At 44.7% G+C, this 23,103-nt stretch overlaps 3 protein-coding genes across 5 annotated transcripts; all 3 read left to right on the top strand.

Annotated features, from left to right (window-relative positions):
* The first annotated feature begins 10,974 nt into the window (after positions 1-10,974).
* LOC120648409 (autophagy-related protein 9-like) lies at positions 10,975-17,257 on the top strand. 2 transcript variants are annotated; one of them, XM_039925184.1, is made up of 10 exons: positions 10,975-11,127; positions 11,734-12,367; positions 12,468-12,788; positions 13,477-13,699; positions 13,815-13,994; positions 14,086-14,292; positions 14,995-15,072; positions 15,151-15,221; positions 15,319-15,429; positions 15,948-17,257. In XM_039925184.1, the coding sequence occupies exons 2-10, from the start codon at positions 11,793-11,795 to the stop codon at positions 16,879-16,881; spliced, it is 2,700 nt and encodes an 899-aa protein (XP_039781118.1). In that variant the 5' UTR covers positions 10,975-11,127; positions 11,734-11,792; the 3' UTR covers positions 16,882-17,257. The 2 variants fall into 2 exon arrangements, with proteins under 2 accessions (XP_039781118.1, XP_039781119.1); XM_039925185.1 differs by having other exon boundaries at positions 10,976-11,127; positions 15,972-17,257.
* Positions 17,258-17,594: 337 nt separating this feature from the next.
* LOC120648410 (mitochondrial arginine transporter BAC1-like) lies at positions 17,595-21,068 on the top strand. Of its 2 annotated transcripts, XM_039925186.1 has the most exons (9): positions 17,596-17,880; positions 18,805-18,894; positions 19,129-19,230; positions 19,357-19,461; positions 19,561-19,653; positions 19,730-19,930; positions 20,010-20,108; positions 20,206-20,347; positions 20,516-21,068. In XM_039925186.1, the coding sequence occupies exons 1-8, from the start codon at positions 17,785-17,787 to the stop codon at positions 20,338-20,340; spliced, it is 921 nt and encodes a 306-aa protein (XP_039781120.1). In that variant the 5' UTR covers positions 17,596-17,784; the 3' UTR covers positions 20,341-20,347; positions 20,516-21,068. The 2 variants fall into 2 exon arrangements, with proteins under 2 accessions (XP_039781121.1, XP_039781120.1); XM_039925187.1 differs by lacking the exon at positions 18,805-18,894 and having other exon boundaries at positions 17,595-17,880.
* An 811-nt stretch (positions 21,069-21,879) lies between these two features.
* Positions 21,880-22,640, top strand: LOC120647787. The gene has a single exon (XM_039924628.1). It carries the CDS (start codon positions 21,880-21,882, stop codon positions 22,516-22,518), a length of 639 nt encoding a protein of 212 aa, XP_039780562.1. The 3' UTR covers positions 22,519-22,640.
* The last annotated feature ends 463 nt before the right edge of the window (positions 22,641-23,103 follow it).

Genomic DNA, 23,103 nt, shown 5'->3' with positions numbered 1-23,103 from the left:
CAAAACTAAATATTGCAGATGGGTCCCTGGAACTTTTGCAATCAAGCAATCGGGTCCCTGGCCGGCCAAAACAGAGGAGGCGGCGCCGGCCGGTTTCCGGCGACGACGGTCGCCGCCGACAAGGGGAAAGGAGGGGAATAGCTCGGGGAGGTCGAGAAAGACGTTGTGGTGGGTCGAATCGGGTTAGGGACGGCCGGATGCGGCTTGCCCGCGGCGAGCAGGGGCGGACGGTGGCGGTTTACGCTGGCGGCGGTGCTCCGGTGAGCCGGGGAGGGGGCGGCCAGGCTTGTGAGCTTCACTGAGGGGTGGAGAAGGTGGCCGGGTGGTTGGCGCGGTCAAGGGAGAGGCGAGCAGGGAGTTCGACGCGGAGGCGGCCATGGCGGCGGCGGCCATGGTGTGTGGCGGCGGCGCAGTGGTTCCGGCCATCACAGGCCAAGCGGCGGCGCTGTGGAGCGGGGCGAGTACTAGCGCGGCCGGCCGGTATCAACGCGTGTGGAGTCTCGGCCCAGGACCATGCAGAGGTAGCCCATGGCGTGCGACGGCGGCGAGCGCAGCGGTATGGCTGGGAACGTGCGTGGAAACTCGATGAAGACACGAAACGAAGGAGAGCATGAGCTTCACTGAATCACATACCGTCGATTTGAGTGGTCGCTCGAAGAAAATGGGGACCGGAAGTAGGAGATCGACGGCGGGGCAAACCTCGGGCGGAGCGGTAATGGCGGCCGCGGTCTGGAGCTCGATTTCGGCCGGGTTCAGACGCGGCCGATCTCGGGGAAGGGTGGAGGAGGTCCAGGGCGAAGCTAGGGGGTTGGGGTGCACGGAATCGGGCTACGGCGGCAAGGGTTGGCCGGCACGGCGAGCAGCGGCGCACTGCACGGCTCGGCTTTGCTCGTCGTGAGCTCGGGGAAGCGAGGGAAGCAACTGGAATTGGCTATGGATGTCGAGGAGAGCGGCGAAGCTTCGAGGCGCGACGCTCATCGCGATTTCCGACGCGTGGCCACGGACGTCGAGAAGTCGACGACGGCTTCGACGCGGCGTGCTGAGCAGCGAACAGGGGAGGAGGTGAAGTGAGGGCGATTCTGTAAATAGCTCAAAGTTTCAATTTCCAGTTTGTAAATTCAATTTTTCTCCTTGTTCTTAGCCTCAAATGAAAAACTTTTGAATACGAAAGTTGTTCAAAATTTTGAGATCTTCAACTTTTGTTTCAGGCAGTTTTTCATTTGAACAATGGTTTCAAAGATAAAATTTAAAACTCGGGTGCATTTGAAAATGTCCTATTCAAAGCAAAAATTAAAGATTTTCTTTAAATTTCGTGCTGAAACTTGAATTTTGGCCAAAATAAAAGTTGTAGAGAAAAAGAAGGTCTACAACTTTCGTTTTGGGCGAAAATTGATTTGAGGCTCGGATCAAGAAGAAAAACGTAGACGAACACGGCTAAACAATGTTTAACGCGCGGACTCGGTTAACGCTAATGACGGTGATTAGCCTCGATTAGCGATTAAGCACAATGTTAGCGTCAAAATTAACACCGGGGTGTTACACTACCAGTCTAATTTTGATTTGATGATAGCCAGATCGGAGATCTATTTTTAAGAATACTTTAGCTCCGGCTAATTGATCAAAAAGAAGATCAATACGAGGGAGTTGATATTTATTCTTGATGGTGACCGCATTCAGGGGTCGATAATCCACACATAACCTCAACCCTTGGTTTTTCTTCTTTACAAACAGAGCTAGGCATCCCCAAGGTGAAGTACTCGGTCGAATGAAACTTTTATCTAGCAAATCTTGTAACTGGATTTTTAATTCAGCTAACTCACTCGGAGTCATTCTGTAGGGCCTTCGAGATATTGGTGCTGTACCAGGTTGTAATTCAATAACGAACTCAACATCTCGATTTGGAGGCATGCCTAGCAATTCCTCCGGAAACACATCGGAGTATTCACAAACCACAGAAATTTCTTTTAAAAGTTTCCCTTCCAAATGATAGACTATATTTTCTGGGATCTCGTAATGAGAAAGATGAATATTCATAGGACCATATATAGAAAAGTTTAACTGAATGATGTGAGAAGTGGTATCAATGATAGCACCGTGCTTGTTCATCCAACTCATTCCAAGTATGACATCTATCCCTTGACTTGGAAGGACAATAGGAGTGATCGGAAAAAATTTCCCACCTAAGTTAAGAGTCACATTCCGAACTACCCTGCCGGTATTTAACCGTGTGCCCGGTGTCTGAATAATGTAAGGTCTTTCTAGGTATGTTACTCGCAATTGATGTCGAGCCACACATGCTTCACTGATAAAGGTATGGGATGCTCCGGAATCAAATAACACAGTAGCAGGGCAGTGCTTAATGGAAAACATTCCAACCATCACTTGAGTACCCTCAGGAACATCCTCTAGTGTAGTGTAGTTCGCACGTCCGGTTTTAGCAGGTACGATCTTCTTCTTCTGATCTTGCTGACTGGAACCTTGACCCAATGCGGGAGTCTTGTAGTTACTTTGCCGAGGTGGCATAGGGCAGTCACGTGCGAAGTGCTCCAAATTACCACAGTTGTAACAGGGGTAGTTGTTGGGGCGTGTAACTTGTGGCACTAGAGGCCGCTGCCCCTGCTGCGGTGGTAGAAGACGTGGTGCCCATTGCGGCTGTTGTTGTGGTGGCCTAGCGACCCAACGACCTTGCTGCGGAGGGCAGCTTGGAGCCTGCTGAGTCTCAGTCTGAACCCACTTGTACCTCTGGGGTGCATGGCTGGAGGATCCCACAGGTGCCTTTCTTTTCTTGTCAGCCTTGTGTGCTAGCGTGGCATCTTGCTGAATGATGGCCTTATTAACTAGCTCAGTGAAATTGTCACAAGTAGTGAGAGCTAGCTTATCCTGAAACTTTGTATTGAGTCCCCTCCTGAAGCAATCTTGCTTCTTTTCATCAGTATCCACATGATAACCACCATATTGAGCTAACTGATTGAAAGTTTGGGCATATTGAAGAACAGTTTGACTTCCCTGCTTCAGTGCTAAGAATTCTGCCATTTTCCTCCTCATCAAGCTAGTAGGGATATGGTGGGCTTTAAAAGCTGCCACGAACTCATTCCAAGTAGGACACGTACTAGCGGGGAGTAGAGCCTTGTGATTAACCCACCATACCTTCGCTGGACCTCTCAGCTGTTGTGCTGCAAAGGCGGCCTTGTCCACTTCTGTGCAATTGAGGATACTGAACTTGTCCTCAATGGTGCGAATCCAGGCATCGGCTTCAAAGGGATAATCTGCCTTGTGGAACAGAGGTGGTTGGGTGGCTAGAAAACCGACATAGTCAGTTTCTGCTGGTGGTTCTTGTCGGCCTCTGTCAGCATTACTTTGCACCAGTCGTCTCAACAATTCGGTCTGCTCATTGCGGTCGACGATAAGAGCTGCAATAGCCTGAGCTAAGGTGGAAGGTGGCGGTGGTTGTGCTCCTTGACCCCCATTTCCACAGTTAGCAGCATTGTTATTGCCCATCTACAAAAGCATCATCCCTTGGTTAGCCATTTCGCTATCGGGACTAATCCATGCAATTAAAGAATGTGCATAATTAATATGAACACACAGCATGAATCGCTCCCTTCACGATATGGTTCACCAAGAGAACAAAATGGCTTGCTTCAGTTGAAACCGCATCTAATCGGATTGAACAGCAGGTTGGTAGTTCGACTGGCTACAACGTTGCAGTCTTAAGGTTGCACAACTATTAACTACGAAGCGGTCAAGATAATTTTTTTGATGAGGCGCAACCGCAAACAACAAGGTGATCAACCAACTCGAATATGCAAGATGCATGCACGTTCTATCGTTCTCACCCAAACAATTACCAATTATGGTATACGAAGACGACTAGTGGCACAATTACGTACTCTCCCTATATATATACTAGTCGTTCCTACGATCAAGGATTTCATAACGCGCTCAACGTGGTTAGTTTACCTGCAGCAGAACACAATAGACAGATATATAACCACTTCTAGACCATCGTGCCAGCACTCACGAACGGCCCCCATGTGTCCTACGCCACACGGGTAACGCATATGCAGTTTCCCACAAATTCACACGTACATTACCATCCACTACAGAGATGGCACCTAAACGTTCGACGCTGAATGGGCAGCGCTGCATACATTACTGAGGCAACATATTCACTTCCCGTACAAATCGCCTTACGGGACACACAAGGGTAAACGTGTCCCAAGGTACACAGTTATGACCAACTATATAACGAGTCTTCATCTCATAACATTGCCTTACGAGATGGCCGTGATCACAATCACACGGTAAGAAATCTGCACTCCATATCAGGCGGCAGATAGCGACAGACTCGTTTGAATTGAGTCATATCACCTCCTCGTATGCTCAACATACGGGACCCGCGCACGTATGAAACACGTGGGCTATTCTAAGGACTACCAAGAATGCTTACCTTGCTTACCTCAGCGTAGATGCGTCGTTACAGAATAACCATTGTGCACAAAAGTAAGGTTTAACGAGAAGTAAATGCTGAAAGTGCTAGAATAAAATAGATACTTAGTTGCCACCTAACTTATAACACATAATTAGGGCATACGAACTATCTATTCTATTCCTTAACGCATCTAGCATCAACTTTTCGAAAAGCCCGAAAATTTTGCAAAACTAGAGTTGCTTAACTTAATTAAGCACGCAAGTAATCACCCCCAGTGCAATTTAGCTCTGATGCCAGCTGTAGCAGCACCGTCTAAATTAAATCGGCTTAAGTGTACTAACCATCATCTTAATACTTAATCAAGTTACTGTGCACTTAAAACAGTGTAATCTGACAGGCTGTCGGGTAAATCCCGATTAAACTACTGTACTCCAGGATCACAATTGCACTAGTAGACCCGTACGAAGACGAGTACAGGTGATACAAGCATACAACAAAACCAAATTAATTTACAACACTGAGTTTTACTGATAAGTTTGATATATCAAATACAGTATTTTTAAATGTACAGCAGAAGTTTTAAACGGGTTTCCAAATACAATACGGTAGATGCAAACGACGATAAAAGGTGAGCTCCACATTCTGCCCACCGATGTGATGCCGACCTGCCCGACCTTCACGGAGAAGACGGGACCCACTCGACAGTCCACCCAGGAGGAAGTGGTTGTCCAAACTAGGACGCACAGACCTCCTTGAAGTCAGCGGAGACACAACCTGCTCAAAGGGGTTACAACAACAACCCTGAGTATACTAATACTCAGTAAGTCTTACCTGACTAGTGGTATATACTTAGCCGACTCCTAGACATGCAAAGCTTTTTGGCTCTGGAGTTATTTTGCTGAAAAGCTACTAATAGTGGATCCTTACTTTCAGTATTTTAGCTCAAGTTTATTATACAAATACTGACTAGGTTTGCCTAAACATCTAGAGCACGCATGGTTGATCACATTATCTTTTCAGAGTAACACAGTCATACCTCATATTCTCAACTTTCCATTTGCAATTCAATCATTTACTACGATGTGATAGAGAGATCAAGGTTCTCATATCCGCGAGTCATGGCGAATCGATTCGATTTAACCTTGCAAGGTGGACCTAACCAACACGACACATGTAAACCCCATCGGGCCACACGCATAAATTGTTTCCATCGTTACCACGACATCTGAATTGCGCCTGCTAAAACCCAGGTGTTGGGCCCCTCACGGTGAACTCTCTGAGAACCCGAAGGCGGCATCCATCCAACACCCGCCAACTCCCACGCCCAGCGTAGCAGGTAGGGATTCAAAGTATCGTTGTAAAGCGGTACAAAGCTTACCGGTTTCGACTACCTCCTACTTCTGGTATGTGCTTAGTACTGTTCAATCCTCGATCAGTAGTGCCAACAATGGTACGGTCCTCAATCGACACAAACGGAGGCTCACTTTCCTTACATTTCATATCCATAACCAAAATTCCTCTCCGCCCGGTCTCCATTTTTTCTTTCTTTTCTCAAGCCATAAAGCCATGAGTAACAAGAACCTATAACTCGCGAGTGACAAGAATCACTCGACTTCTACCGAATCCTGATTAAGCATTGCAGCACTAACGACCTGTACACTAGTAGAGTGACTAAGGAAACCTAGGGATCATGCATCTAAGGTTTCAATCAACTCCTAGAAACATAAATGCACAATAAATATATAATAAATATTGAATACTAAAATTAAGGGTTATGCTCCGGGGCTTACCTTGCAGGTCAGCAGGGTAAGTGATTTCTCCGGGAGCTTGATTAACGGCCTCTTCGGTCTGCTGCTCTCCTGCTGGTGACTCCTGGATCGTCTCGGCAATCAGCTCATAGGCGACTTCGGTTCCAGCGTCTACGAGAATAAAATATGCCATGCATGAAACTCATGAAATGATGCACTACAATGCAGTACTCATAAATAGAAGCGTAGGCAAGACCAGTAAACAGGACTCTCAAAACTATGGCTCAAAGGAATGGTGTAGTACTGAGATGGGATTTTGGCTCCAAATTCTCTTTAGCCTGAAGTGTCTCCAACAAGAAAGACTGGGGTGCATTTGAGCAAAACAAGCTCAATTCTAACTAGAAAAATGTAGTTCCAGGCTTTAACTGCTCTTAAACAGGAACCAGCAAAACCATCTAGCAAAAGTAACGAAACTCTCCATTTCATGGTTCTATCAGATAGAGCATCAAATTACGAAGCTAATGCAACTAGTTTTTCCTTTTTAGCATTTTTCTAGGATTTTCTACGAATTTTGGAAGATTTCAGCCATTTACTCAAAAAAAGAAAAACCCTAAACCCTAAACTGGCTGACAGCTGGGCCCCACATGGCAGTGGAAGGCCTAGCCTAGCCCTCCTCTGTTTTGCGCCTGCACACGCCATGGCCATGGCCGGCGGCGCGGAGAGGCAAAGCGGCGGCGCTCCCGCCGGCGGCGGCCGGCTAGCGGCGCGACAAGGCCAAGCCGCGGCCAGGGCGGGCCTGCGGAGCCGCTGCGCGCGCAGGGCGGCCATTGGCGCGCGCAGGGTGGGCAGGGCGCCCATAGGGCGGGCGGCGGCGCGCAAGTGCAGGGCGGCGACGCTTGGCATTCCGGCCAGCGTGGCACAGGGTGGCGGAGGAGTGGGGCGCGGCCGCGACCAGGGTGGCCGGGCGGCGGTGGGGCGCACGGCAGCGCTGCAGGGGCGCTCCGCGACGCGCAAGCGGCGGAGGCCGAGCGGCCACGGCGGCGCGACGGCACCCCGACGCCAGCGGTGGGGATTCAAGCGGGGAAGAGGTCTGGGCGGAGAAGGAGAGCGCGAGGAAGCTCACCACGCGTTCAATTTGGGCGGAGGGAGACCGGAGAGGGAAGTTCGACGTGTGGGGCGGAGCTCCATGGGGATGGCAATGGCGGCCGGCGGTCTGGAGGCCGATTCGGCCAGGGAGCGGCTCAATCGAGCTAGAGGAGGGGTGGTGGATCTTCGGGATGAGGCTAGGGAGGTCGGGGCGCAAGGAATCGGGGTGGGACGGCGAGGTTCGGCCGAAGGGACATCGACGGCGAGCTTTGCTCGGCTTGGCTCCTCGCGAGCGCGAGGAAGGAGAAGGGGATGAGGATGAACGGATGATGGGCGTCGCGAGCGGATAAGGACGCGTCTGCACGGCGTGCGAGGATCACCGACGGCCGACGCGTGGAGTCGCCGGCGGTCGGTCGCGGTATGGGCGCCGAGCACAATGGAGCACAGGGTTTGATTTTGACCGTTTTGACTCGCGTTTGACCATTTGAATCTCAAAATTTGATATAGGGACTTGAAATTTTGCCAAAATAAAAGTTGTAGAGGAAGAGAAGATCTACAACTTTTGTTTTGGGCGATAGTTGATTTGGAGCTCAGATTAGCGAGAAAAACGCGGTCGAACATGGCTAACTCAATATTTACCACGCAAACTCGATTAACGCTAATGACGGTGATTAGCCTCAATTAGCCATTAAGCACGATATTAGCGTCAAGATTAACACCAGGGTGTTACATCGGCTGACTATATGTCGTTGGGCTAGTTCTTGTAGTTCGAGGCGGGGAGGGGAAGGTTTGGTGCGTGTGGTCCGACGGGGCTTCTACGTGCCGTGTTGGTTAGGTCCACCTTATAAGGTTAAATCGAATCGATTCGCCGTCAGTCGCTCTCGGATATGAGCACCTTGATCGCAACACCGCATCGTAGTAATATGATATGGAACATGGATTATTCATTTATGATGTTAGTTATATTGAATTATAGTATATTTGCTCTACCAGGTGTGCTCTAATTGATTTAGGCAAATATTAGATTATAGTTAATCTATATAGAACCTGGAGCTAAAATATTGAAAATAAGGATCCACTTTTAGATACTTTTCCACAAAACAAACCACTAGCTAAATGCCTTACATGTCTAGATATGTGGGCTAAGTATACCCAATAGTCGGGTAAGTCTTGCTGAGTATTAGTTGCTCAGGTTTTTTTTACCCTATTTCAGGTATAGGAGCTATCTAGATTTCACATCGGTGGGCTCGATGTGATGTCTTGTCTTCACGTCTCGGTAGTTCTCGACTTATTTAGTTTGTTTTATCTATTATTTAATAAAAATGCTCTGCAAGTCAGATTCTCTTCCGCTGCTATTTTTTTGTAAATTTTAAATTTCAAACTGTTTTGTAAAAGTCTTAATATTATTTACTATTTTTGTAAGATTTTATCATGTTGGTACCGTCTGCGCTCGCCGCCGTGCGAGACTTCTGGTGTGTTTCGATTGGCCTGTAGGTTGGAAACAGCCTGTCAAGTTACATTTAATTAAGCTAATGCGCCTAATGCGTTTAAATGATGGCGATTACGCTTAATTAATCGTTTTAACTCGGTGGGTGTGTCACACATATGTACTCTGAAATAAAGCATACTGATTGCATGACCTTGAGTCGCAATGATGATGGTGTTTAGCAAGGTTGGGACAGTTTTGGCATGACATAGTTCATGAGAAGTTTGCGTCCGAAGCAAGCGAAAGAACCTGACTCAGGCCCTGTTTAGTTCCCTTCAAAATTTCAAAACTTTATAAGATTCACATCACATCGAATGTTTTAACGCATGCATGAAGTATTAAATGTAGCTAAATAAAATAACTAATTACACAGTTAGATTGTAATTTGCGAGACGAATCTTTTGAGCCTAGTTAACCCATGGCGGGACAATAATTATCAAATACAAACGAAAGTGCTACAGTGTTTTACACCCAAATCTTTACGCAACTAAACAAGGCCTCAGGAAGAGCTGGAGTTCTGCAATGAACTTTAGCATCTTGTTTTATTCGGCGAGAATTTAGTTTTAGTCCTTTTTTTGTTTTTCCCTTTTAATTCCACCATGTCAGTGTGCGTTGTGATTCCATTCAACATCCCTTAAGTAAACAACGCCCTGAACCATTTGCTAATGCTTTGTTTGAACTAGCAAGTACCTTCAACACAAATGGATATTTGCAGGGTTTTTTACCATGATTCAGTTTTTTGTTTATTTTATGTTGTACTTAGATGCAGACTGCAGAATGTGTGGGCATAAGGGTGCTAACCGGAAAAGTGTCGCTGCTTTTCAATATTTAAGAAGTAATGTTACGTTGAATGTGATTGTATAAGCTATTTTATATTACCAAAAGTATATTTTCTTTTGCAAATTCAGATCAAGATTAATAAACATTGTTTTTTCTGGTGTTATTTGAAAGAAAAAAGCGAAAGAACTTGTAACCACTAGTTACAAGAGTATCTGTAGCTATGTTTTGAAAAAAAAAATATTCGACTGGCTTCAGCTCTGCCCCGTTGATCCAACGCGATTACACGAACACGGAACGGGGCTGGCTAATCCGCGAGTGCTCGCTCGCACAACAATTGGCGATCGATTTCCGACCATCCCGTGACTTTCCTTTTTTTTTTGGAAAGATTTTCTTTCCGTAACTTTCCACTTTTGGAAAACTATATCTTATATACATAATTTTTGTACATAATATTTTTAGAGCAAAAATTTATGCATATAGTTTTCTGAAAATAGCTTTTGACACCTGACTTTTGAAGACAAATTTGTAATAACAACCTTTTCAAGATACAACTTTTACACATTTTTTTCTAAACAAATTTATCACTACAACTTCTTTGATATAATTTCTCTGTTCAACATAATCGAAAACTTGTAGACACAACTTACTTGGGATAACTTGTATGGATAAGTATTTTTGAACAAGTTCTCAGACATATAAAATTAATTATAGCACAAAATGAAAGAGGTCGGTATGTATGGTTAAATATAGGAAAGGGTAAATAGAAGGGGCAAAAAGGAACGTTCAGCTTTAGATCCATGCTAATAATTTTAACTACCTATGTGCTAAATGATTCTAACCACCCACGTACTAATGAAGGATTCATAATAATCACTACTTGAAACGTTCAGCTTACCATGATTAGCTAGAACCAGTTGCATCTTATTCAAGTTCCATCACGTGTATTAGCTATATGTGCTACAAAATAGGTAGCGTGTCAGCTGTCAGAAATGTTGCAAGCGATCGCATATGTGGAACCGAGAGGCGTGAGCGCCTAGACAAATTGGAAAAGGAAGATGGGTCTGACCACTGGCTCGTTTTTTTTTTTTTGAACTCCCTCGTTTTACGTTTGAAACAAGCGTCCGAGTGCAGAATTGGAATCGCGACACGGAACACAAGAAAGGAAGAGGAGACGAACCGGTGCAGTCGCTCGGCCACAGTGTTAAGTGATTGGGCGCACAGGCCGAGCACGTGGACCAGCTAACAGTTAACGGGCGCCGGCCGAAGCCACACAACACAAGCGGGCCCGATAACACTTGTTGGGCTTGAAACATGTCACAGGAGGACCCGATTCAATATTTACACATACGTAGAATCGATCGCAGCCATCCAATGACGATCCGACGCTCCGTAACGGTGACAGACGCGAATAAAATAGGTCAGTTATAAATCTGTTTTTTTTATTCCTTCTCCTCTGGTTCCCGTAATCCCGTTCACCTCCCGTGCCGCCCTCCCTCCTCCCCTGCGGGCTGCGGGCCTGCGGCACGACTGGGCGAGCGCCGCCGCCCTTCGCGAGGTCTTCGCCGGGCACTTCGCCGGCGACGAGCATCCATAAGGTACGTCAGCCCCTTCCCTTACCTTGCCTTCCTGCCGTGCGAAACCGAGCATCCCAAACCCTAATGTAAGCGTATTGGTATTTGGTACTCGGACCCAGCCCAATTACATGTATGTATCTATGGATTAGTTGGCAGTATTTGGACTGGTTTTTAGTTTTTAAGCTGCTAAGTTTTGACTATGAACGCAGCCTCGAAAATAAATTAATAATGTTTTGACATAGAGTTGAGTTGATGCTTTGTGGACTTGGACAGAGTAAGCATAGTTTACACTTGACAATTAGTGCTTGAAGCAGAAGGGGCTTACATTTTCTATAATTGGGTCTTGGTTCCACGATTGTTAGAAAAACAAATTCAAGTAGTAATACTTAGTTTTGCTATCCTTCCTGGGCAGGAAGTGCAAAAGCATAGTTTTTGAAACATTCATGCAGTTATGTTTTGTTGGATGAGAGTAGTTTTTTTTCCTTACTATGTTTGTTGGATTGGATTGGATGTTTTTCTTCTTGTTTAAGAAGGCGGTACTTTCTTGTTGGGCGTTTTAATCAGAATGCGTGTTGCAATGTATGAGTCACTTACTCACTTAAAACAAAAAAAAACTTTCTCTTGCAGGTGATCAGCTGTGACATGGTCAGGAAGCCTTCAGCTCGTCTCGTGTTCTTTTTCCATATATGATGTCCTTCCTTATGAAGGGCACAAATATTATAAGATTATTGAAGTGGCCATTGAGAAGAGAACCGGCACTTTCAACACATCTGCTTGCTGAAATTCCACCTGAAGTAGAATTATCGGACTACCGGAGACTGCCAAGCTCTTATTGTGACAGCCCAACAGGAGTTCTCCATGGGGAGGACTTAAAGGCTGAGTTGATTCCTGACTTGGATATTTTCTTTGAGAGGCTGTATGAATATTTCTGTGCAAAGGGTTTAAGATGCATCATCACCAAATGGATAATCGAGATCCTTAATGTTACATTTATGGTATGCGCGATTGGTTTTTTCTTCTTGTTTGTTGATTGGGATGCCCTTGCCCATTTGAAATGTGGAGTGGAAGCACTTGAGATAGGGGAGAAACCATGTGACCTAATGAATGTCATCAAGAATGACCCACTAATTCCGTTCACATATGTGAAGATGATCACTATCGGATCAATGGTTATATTGACGACTTATGGAATTATTAACTTTGTCAAGTTCTTTGTAAAATTGAGAAGTACACTCGATGTTCGTGACTTCTACTATAACAGGTAATATTTCAATTTCATGTGCCCACTTCCACACATTGGTAAACATTTCTTTGAGAAAATAATTGACTTATCATTTTGTTTTCATTACTTCTTTGTGCAGACTTAAGGTCACAGATCTGGAGATTCAAACTATATCATGGCCCAAAGTAGTTGAGAAGGTTGTCCTCCTCCAGAAGTCACAACAACTTTGTGTTGTTAAGGATCTTTCAGAGCATGATATCATCATGAGAATAATGCGCAAAGAGAACTACTTGATTGGGATGGTTAATAAAGGCGTCTTTGCATTTTCTCTTTCCTGTTGGCTGCCTGGAGTTGGTCCAGCAGTCAGCTCCCGTTTCCATGGAAGGAAAAGCCATCTGATGCTTCCAAAGGCGCTAGAGTGGACATTAAATTGGTGCATCTTTCAGAGCATGTTTGATAGGTAAGGAAGTTTGTTCCTTCTTCTGGCGCCCATCAAACTTTGGCTAGTGTTTGTTTTCGGAAATTGTTTGTTAAGCAGTGCAACTCAGGTTTTTGAGAACGAGTAAGAGTTGTGACATGAAAAAAGAACTAATATGCCATGGATATGTATGTACAAGTGCCAAATTGACGTTATTTTACTGGCAACATCAATAATGGAATGCTATTTCCATGCAAGTACACCAGTCCTAGTAGATTTTGTCATACATTTTAAACTATTGACAAATTGAGGCCTTATGACACTTTAACACCATTTATGATATATGATAATAGAATGTCTGTGACTCCGTGTCCCCTTCCATGTGGCCCTCAGTTTATGTGCATTGCAGGGAGAATAGTGTTTACCTGAAATTTTAGAGATGACAGATGAAGAAAACCTTGCTGCTCATTTATTGTATTTCGTAGCTGCAAATAGTCTCAGAAACAACTATTACTACCTGAAATGTATGGTGTTCCTGTTTCCGTTCTTATCCATGAAGCACCTTTCTCATAACTGTTCCTTTAAAATTTTCTCTTCCTGTATAGTTTTCAACATTATTTGTTGATTCTATTATTTTTAAAAGTTATCTTACTTTCTGTAACCTTTTATACATTGGCTAATGGCTATTGATCCTCCTTCAACACAAACATCATGGCATCTTCTTTTGCAGTAAATTTTGCGTCAGAAAAGACTTCCTAGCAAGCCCATCTGTTTTGAAAAAGCGACTTGTAATTATGGGCATTGCAATGCTTTTCCTGTCGCCCTGCCTTGTCATCTTCCCATTGGTATATATGTTTCTGAGACATGCTGAAGAATTCTACAATCACCCCAGTACAGCATCATCTCGAAGATGGTCGAATTTATCAAGATGGATTCTGCGTGAGTACAATGAGGTAGAAATAAGTTTCTTTTTTGTGGGGGATGAGCCCCCAACAAAACTCATAGATCATATTTAGTTAATTTTGTTCTTTTCCAATTTGTCCCTAATGCCACTACTAACTATTTCAGGTTGAGCATTTCTTCAGACACAGGATGAACAATTGCACTCTTCATTCTTTGAATTACTTAAAACAGTTTCCAACTCCATTAATATCTATTGTTGCAAAATTTGTTTCGTTTGTATCCGGTGGCTTGGCAGGAATCCTTCTCATCCTTGGCATCCTGGGCGAATCTATCCTTGAGGGCCATGTAAGTTTTTTTTTACTGCATCCTTTGTGTCACACAATCGATACCTTCTACCTTTAAATTCTCATTTCTTTATGGGTTATGATTTATGAAGGTTTTCGGACGTAATCTTTTCTGGTATACTGTTATTTTTGGAACCATTGCAACTGTAAGTCGGAAAGTTGTGGCAGATGAGCTTCAAGTGATTGACCCAGAAGGAGCTATGACCCTTGTTGTCCAACATACACATTACATGCCAAAAAGATGGCGTGGTAAAGAGAGCAGTGAACTTGTGCGGAAAGAATTTGAAACTCTGTTTCAGGTAATTCACTTCCCTGAGTTTTTACAGTCGAATCATAAATAACTTGATTCATTTCATTGTAGTTCCTGTGTCATTCTAGCATATTTAGTTCTTATATCCTTTTTCCATGAGTGAGTGAGTGGGAAGGGAGGATGCCAGGTCCGGTACCAGTGGCTGGTGCAGCTCTGCCTCTATGGCTGGGGACAGCGGTGGTGATTTGTCTGAGAAGCATGGTGGAGTAGCTGGCTTGTTAGCAGGAGGGAGGGAGGCAGCTGCTGCAAGATAGACAGGGAGAGTGCATAGAGAGATCAGAACTAGTAGATAAGTACTATTGTACTACGGGTATGGGGGTTCGGTTGGGCCAATCCCCCTTTTCCTTCTTTTTTTCCCCCAGTTTTGATGTTTGATGATTGGTATAGCATTTATCTTGAAAAAAAAGAAAGAAAAGGGATTGGTTCATGTTGCCTCGCCCCACAAGAGCCTAGGCATCGTGATGGGTAATGCCTACTTTTGGGTATTGGGATCCATACTTGGGAATTGGAAGGGGTTCAGTACTCTCAGCGGTCGATTTTTTTTAATAAGAACTCAATAAGTTAATGCCAAATTGGGTACTTTGCATTTATAGGCAATGGACTATTGTTTTTTTGGTTTATCAGATCCTGGGTATGATTTACAATATTTGTTTTAGAACTGTAGCTTATTGCTTGTTAACTGATATTGCAGTATACCATAACAATGCTTTTGGAAGAGATGGCCTCGATTTTCATCACTCCTTACTTGCTAATATTTGTGCTACCAAAGGTATGTTTTGAGCAAGATCAACGGAAGTTTGTTTCTAGATTATGTTGTATAATGATTTACCTTTTTCCCCATCTACAGCGCGTCAATGATATTTTGTGCTTCATTTCGGAATTTACAGTTTATGTAGATGGAGTGGGAGATGTATGCAGGTTTGTGTCTGTATTGTGCTAAGTGCTATTACTTATTATGATCTACTAATGTTGCTACTCTGCATGGTTCCTAACTTCCTTCTATTTTTCTCAATAGCTTAAGTTTGTTTGACTTCCAAAGACATGGAAATAGAAACTATGGTTCACCACTTGATTCAGTAAAAGATATGAGGAGCTCTCAAGGGAAAATGGAGAAATCATTATTAAGGTACACTTCATTTCAATACCATATAATATATATGGCATAACATTTTACCTGGTAGTTTGTTTCTTTTTTGGGGTCATCGTCGCAGATAAGGCTTGTGAAAACTATAAGTTCATGAATAAATTGGATTTGGCATTGGTTTATTTTTTTCTAAAAAAGTGACATGAAACATATGTAGGAGGAATTACATACATTAATTAGTAAAGCAGGCTCAGTTCATTCTTTGATGTATTTGTATATGTAGTGGACTTGTGGCACTGAGGATACTTAACATCTGTCACTACTCACTAGTTTTGTCTTCAAAGAGTTGTATGATTTTCTTCATTACTGAGATGTGAAATGTTCTTATTTATGTAGTGACCAAGTTTTCCTTTCTGCTCCAATCCATTACAAGTACAAATAAATTCCAATCCTTGTAATCTCATTGACAATTTGACACAGATCTAAGAAAAACTGGCATTAAAATTATTTCGAAGGATAAAATGTAGCATAAATTATTTTTGATGAACGTTGGCCTTAAGTGGCTATGTTATTTTATTTTGCAGTTTCCAAAGCGCATATACATCATGGCAGCCAAGTCCATATGGCAAGCAGTTTTTGTGCAATCTTCAGAGATTCAAGGAAATGCAAATTCGTAAATATACTTTTCAAGCAATGGAAGAATCACAACTTGTGTCGAGTAGTAGAGGTCAAAGTTGTAGCAACATTTTCCATCGGCTGCTTTCCAGAGATGTTTTTCCAGGCAATGGGATTATTTATAAGTTTAGTCCATTAGGGCTGCTTGACACAGATCAAAGAGCTTATCCATACATTCTGGACTGGTATTACACGTGTCACTCTGAACACTCAGGCAGAGATGCAGAATCATCTAACCACCCCGATGAACCAGGGGAGGATATATGGCCACCTCTGAGCAAGCCATTTACTGAGATTGAAGAGGAGGAAATCTGGGATTCTAATATATATGAAAGAGCTCTAAGACACTTGGAGGCATCAACATCAAGCGCGTTCTTTCAGCGTGCCATCTTCAAGCACCAGGGCAGGGAACAAAATTCTACAAGCTGCACTTGGTGGGCCCAGGCCTCTGCACGCCAGACGTATCCACAAGACAGTTCTATTGAGACTCCTCATGACAGCTTTATTGAGCCTCCAGACTTTGCAAATCACTACACATCTGGCCACGGTTCCAGCCAGCACAGCGATTGGGCACTGAACAATGCACATCCTACTGGTCCAGAAGACAGTTTCCGTGAGCCTCCGAACTTTGGAAATCATTATCGGTCTGGCTATCATTCAAGCTATCACAGCAGCGACGTGTCGGAGGGAACCAAAGAGCTAGAACAAAGAGATTACAGAACTAACAGTAGCTGGACAAACCCCCAGGCCCTGTCCAAGACAAGGTACATGGATGATGACCCCGACCTAGAGGAGGGCCTGAGTTTCCCATTTTGCTGATGTCCCACAGAACAATGCTGGAAGCAAAAGAGGAAGCTGATGGCCATGGTGTAGCCAGTATTTGTAGCTCTATGCCAGCCAGCCTCCATGTACGGATTATACCTTGATGAGGCCAGTGACCCGGTTTAGCTCGAAGAAAAACACAAAAAAAATATATATATATTCTAGGGGCGCGATCGGTGATCTTAAATTGCCATAGAAACAAATGATGTAGTATAAGTTAGTTTTGTGTGAGCCAGCAAGGCCAACAAATTCTTTTGTACAGATGAACTACATACCTAGTATAGTCATGACCGCCCCTTCAGATGGAGAGGGTAAACATTCTTTTTGATAGAAAACCGAAGTGTTTCAATGGCTCAGTCAGGTATTTACTGCACATGGTACTGAAGATCCATGAATCTGGAGAGCACTACATATTTCATACAAATGACATGCATGCTCTGTTCCTGAAACAAACGGAGGATGTTTCATACATAGCACCCTCGGAAGGAATACATGGCATATAAATAATGCAAACCCTAAAATCTAACGCTTGTTTACATGACCTGCCATGTGCATGAACATCTATGCATGCGCATCAAACTATTCTTTCGTTCGACGTGGTGGTGAAGCAAAGAGGCCCAGAGTTTTCCTCCTTTTTTTTTATGGGAAGAGGCCCAAGTTCAGAAAAAGAAGATGCAAATAAACAGCGCCCATCTGACTCGGCCCATGTTTGATGCGCTGCCAGTGCCAGTTGAGGTCCCTGGGCCTTGGTGGTGCCTCCTTCCTTTTCCCTTCCCCGCATTCGCCGCGACACGACGGCGGCGGCGCTGCGCGGCCGCCGGCGATCGTCCCATTCGCACCCATTTCTGCATTCCCCTCTTCCCTTGGTACGAGTAGTTACGCCCGCACCCTATCCTTCAGATGGCCGGTGCGGGCGACGCTGCCAAGGAATATGTCGCCGGATCCGTCGCCGGCATCGCCCAGGTCGTAGTGGGCCACCCGTTCGACACCGTCAAGGTGTATTTCTTTCTCTCATCTCATCGTTTCCGCTATTGCCTTCGCGTGCGTCGTTCTCCGCAATTTTTGTCTTGCTCTTGGTCAACCTGTCGGTTTCAGTGTTTCTTGCGATGCTATGCCCCTACAATAGCTGTTTGATGAAATGCTTGCAAGGTTCCATTCATCCGAAATGCTTTGGGAGAGGTGGGTTGCGATGACCTTGTATATGGCGTCAAGGTTCTCGATAGTGCTGCATTCGCCCTTTATCAGTTGTTTGATTAAGCTTACTTCAACTTACACAATCAGCAGCATAATGTGCATGCTATGGTTTGTCAGTACTCAGTAGAACATTTTAGCAAACGTGTGCCGCTCTTTAGGGCCCATGCAGATCATGCACAGAAGAGCAGTAGGAGCTAGGGGCACCTGCAATACTAGGGCCTGTTGACTATGCTTAGGGACCTTTAGATATGAACTTAGATTGATATGCTAGGTACCATGCTTCTAGGAACAGTGGTGCCTACCCACTTAAACTGTGGTGTCTCTCAAAATTTCTATTTACTCTGGTCTGTCTGGCCTTATTTAGATGGTATTTACCCTTGATTGAGGATTTGCCACAAAACAAGGCATCACTCCCCATAGAAAGCCCTATTGGGCTTTGATGGTCCACAGTTCGAGGCGTTTGTGGCATTGTAAAATGAGTTCATAAACACAAATCTGTAGTACATTGGGAAAGCCAGCTGGCGATGGATTTTGTTTGTTAAGTCTGTGCCTGTTGAACAATTCCTTGATATACCAGTGTAATACAATGCATACAAGCTACCAGCCAAAGCTCTTCATTCTGGATGAAATATATGATTATCATTAATATAAATTTGGTTCATGTCAATTTAAGATTTTCTTGTTAATCTGGTCCATGCCGGTTAAGATTTATTTGTTCACTGATAGGTCAAACTGCAAGCTCACAATACCACAGCTTATGGAAAGGTGTACAAGAATGCGTTCCACTGCACTAGTAGAATACTGCTTGAGGAAGGAGTAAGCTCCTTCTTTAATATTGCTTGGTCTTGTGTCACCATCCTTCTACTTAAAGGCAAGGGATCAAGTTTGCCGTGGCTGTTTTCCTTGGAGTTCATGTCAGTCCCAGTATTAGAACCTGCACGTGTTAAATTTAGGATTGATATACATTATCATAACATTTTGTAAGGACGGAATTTTATAAGGTTTGTTCATCCACTAACTGTACTTCTTTGCTGGCTTTTTCTCTTGCAGATTAGAGGGTTGTACAAAGGTGCATCATCTTCATTTATTGGTATAGCAGTTGAAAGCTCTCTTTTCTTCGGCACATATTCCCAAGCCAAACAATTATTACAGGTATTTAAATGATATTCCCAACTAAAAGAATTAAGCATATAACTGTGAGCAAGCAGGAAGATTGCAAATCTTGAGTCAAGCCCTAGCATTAGTTTTAGTATAGCTTTCTTAAATTGTTTCTTTCAGAGAAACTATGAGGATGGTAGGCCGCATCTACGGGTAATCATTCCTTCTGCTGCATGTAGTGGGGCCCTGATTAGCTTCATCCTCACTCCGACTGAGCTGACCAAGGTCAGTGTTGCGTCTAAATTTCCTCTTTTCTCTAATTGATGTAAGGACTTAGGATGGTTCAGGTGGCATTTAATGATGTGATGTCAAGACCTTCTTCAGTGCAGAATGCAAGTTCAAGGGAAGGATGTAATGCATGGTGCTAGGTACTCCAGCCCTCTAGATTGTGCTGTGAAAACATTGGAAAGTGAAGGGGTGAGATCAACTTGCCTCCTGCTTCTATTCGATAGCTTAACTGTTGCCAGACTAATTATCTGTTGTTGTGTTGCAGCTTAGGGGTTTGTTCCGTGGTGGTCTGGCAACATTGTTTAGAGAGGCAATTGGCAATGCTGTCTTTTTTTGCGGTTATGAGTACAGCCGATACTGGATGCACAAATATTTGGATTCTCCTCGGTTTTCCAGTAGCAGTCATTTTGTTCTGGCAAAAGATATTGGGATAGGGGTCATCAGTGGTGGCATTAGTGGAATGGCAGTAAGTATTTTGCATTGTTTAAATTCTTTGTAATGCACCTTTTTACACCCTCATTGTGACGAGTATTTCCTATCTGTAGTTCTGGACAGCTACCCTACCTCTGGATGTTGCAAAAACCATCATACAGACCAATCCGGACCCTCATTCGAGCCGAAACCCCTTTCGAATTTTAAGCATGGTAGTGCTCTTACTATGCCTCACAATGTTGCGCTTTAATCAGCTAGTGTCTTGTCCTGATGGTGGCAGGCACAACCAACATGTTTGAAATGTGACAGGTTTATAGGAGAGCTGGGATGGGTGGCTGTTATGCTGGCCTTGGACCGACACTAGCAAGAGCTTTCCCTGCCAACGCAGCGGCAATTGTTGCTTGGGAGTACAGTGCTAAGTTTCTTGGTATAAAGCGAGTATAGTATTAAGGTACTACTATATGAACATGAAATCTTATCTCAAGAGTTAACCTTCTTTCAGCTAGTTTTTCTGTGTTTTGTTTCAATGTCTGTATTTGCTAGAAGATGTCATCTGCTGGGCCTTTGTCTCTGCCAGTAGACTAGTAATATATGTTGCGGGTTTTTCTTGCTATTCCAGATACTCTGCACTTGTCCCGGAATTGGACTGGGAAATACACTGAATGAAGCATTTCTTTTGGTTCATGGCGTGGATGTTTTTTCCCCGCCACAATGAAAAAGAGGAAGGCTATGCTAAGAACTCTGTAAACTTGGTCGCATCTCTACCAATTCTCTGTTTTTTTAGTAACCTACCGATTCTCTGTTGAGTTTCCATTAAAAAAAACTGGAAATGTTAGTCCATGTAAATGAGGCAGGTTAAGGTAATCGCTGAGGTGTACCATGATGGCTGAACACAAACCTACTTGAGTTGATAATATGGACTTGATTGTCACCAGAAAGTGGAAACGAAGGGTGGCAAGGTGCCTATGTGCTCTGGCTACTGTTTTCCTGTTCTGCATAAGCTATGTTTGTGGATTTTAGGGGTGAGCTGATTCTACCATATTTTGTAAAAGCTATGGGTGTTTAGCATCAGAATGTCTTTTTTATTATTTTACTAGATTTGATCTGTGGATAAAGCTTGTTTTGTTTGTAATTCCATTAAATATTCTAAGTGTCTGGTATATCAGAAACTACACTGCAAAGTCGCGGTATATTTAATAAGTTGAGGATTACCTGAATCTGACTTGCAAGGAAAGTATTTAGTGTATCACCCTTCTTGGTGGAATGTGAAATACCCCCTTGTCTTTGATTTCTCAACTTCACAGGTAATAAATGAAATCAAGGGGATAAGGAGGAAAGGGGAGAGCGGGTTATCCCCTTTCTTTCGGGGAGGAGAGGAATAAAGGTGGTTTAGACAACATTACAAGGAAAAGGAAAGTGAATTAGGAAAGATGGTCAGTTTGAGTGTCTCTAATTGGTAGCGTATCCAGAGCAAAGCTAACATTTGGAAGTCATTTAGTCAGCTGCTCAGCTCCGGCAGTTTGAGTGCACATCAGTTGACTTGCTAGATAGAGGAGCAGAGGACAATCAGGCATTCAGCCGATCATCGAGAATTTTCCTGTTTTCAGCTTCATTTTATCTAGTGACAACCATTTACGGCTTTGGAGTTGTTTCACTGGTGCCACGTTACGGCACGGTAGCAGCTAGAAAAATAAACCTTTTCCGGCACGAGCGAGCAACAGTCTACCGACTAAACGAAGCAAACCAGACGCCACGGCAATGTATATATATTTATGCACACACGCTGCTCCAAAACGACCACTAGGCAGGCGATTGCCTCCTTGCCAAATGGCCGTGCGGTTTCATCCGTTACCCGTTACCAGTTCTAAAATACTCGGGGTGCGTGCACCGCGAAACCACCCAACCTCCCCGTTAAAACTCGCTTGTCCCCGGCATCCAGAGATCCAGTACTCCACCGGCGATCACGTAAATCACGTTCCGATGATGGACTCGAACAACGCCGCCGCCACCATTCTTCCCACCCACGCCGCCGACGACAAGCTCCAGCGCCGCCGGCACCGGCGCCGGCGCTGCTGCTGCGTCTGCCTCCTCGTGTCCCTGGGCGCGGCCGCGCTCCTGGGCGTCACGCTGCTGGTCCTCTTCCTCACGGTGCTCCGCGTGCGCGACCCCACCACGCGGCTCGTCTCCTCGCGGGTCATCGGCTTCGCGCCGGGCCCCGACCTCCAGTTCAACCTCACCATGCTGCTCACCGTGGGCGTGCACAACCCCAACCGGGCGTCCTTCTCGTACGAGTCCGGGAGCGCCGAGCTCTGGTACCGCGGCGTCCGGGTGGGCGTCGCCGGCGTCGATCCCGGGCGCATCCCCAGCAGGGGCGACGGCACCATGGAGCTGGAGATGACGGTGCTCTCCAGCAGCTTCGGCGCCGAGCTGGCGCAGCTGGTCCGGGACATGGAGGCCGGCGCGGTGCCGCTGGACGCCAGTGCGAGGGTGCCCGGGAAGGTTGGGCTCTTGGGCGGGGTGCTCAAGCTGCGCGTCGTCGCCTACTCCGACTGCCACGTCATCTTCGGCGTCCCGGAGATGAAGGTCCGGAGCCAGGTGTGCCACGACCACACCAAGCTCTGATCGGATCCGCCGGAGCCAGGCTGCTTGGCGTGCAGAGTCTTCGATTGGTGGCGCGAGCCACATGCACATAGCACTTACTTTTTTGCGGGTCGTGGAAAAGGCGCAAGTACTGTCACTGCTAAAGAAACATATAAACTGCCTTCGTTTATAGATGTGTATGCGATGGTTTACAATTTGAGTGATCAAATTTTCTTTTTGATATTGTTCGATTAATCTCCTTCCCAAACCGGTTAATCCTAAATTGCTAGGGATTGAAGTTTCGTTTGGATAAACTTATTTCCTCCCAATCCATGTTGATTGGGTGGCAAGGTTTTACAACGTTATTTAGGTTTAAAGCAGGCATGGAAAATGAAACGCAACATGTATTGAAATGGAAATGGACCTACATTTTGTTGTTTGGAAGAAAGTTATATGGACTAGGCTTGCGTTTGGGATCAGGGACGGAATACTACTTTAAAGTAGACGCAGGACTAATTGATCAGTTTTCTAAGTACATTTCTATTCGAAATTTCGAACCAGAAGGGAACGTCAAAACTAGCAGCAGCTTAGTCAGCAGCATCAACGTCTCGAAGCATTGCACATGAA

The sequence above is a fragment of the Panicum virgatum genome, chromosome 9K, assembly GCF_016808335.1.
Source record: "Panicum virgatum strain AP13 chromosome 9K, P.virgatum_v5, whole genome shotgun sequence".
Lineage (NCBI taxonomy): Eukaryota > Viridiplantae > Streptophyta > Magnoliopsida > Poales > Poaceae > Panicum > Panicum virgatum.
The sequence above is the reverse complement of the archived record's forward strand: the minus strand, read 5'-3'. Positions and strand labels throughout refer to the sequence as shown.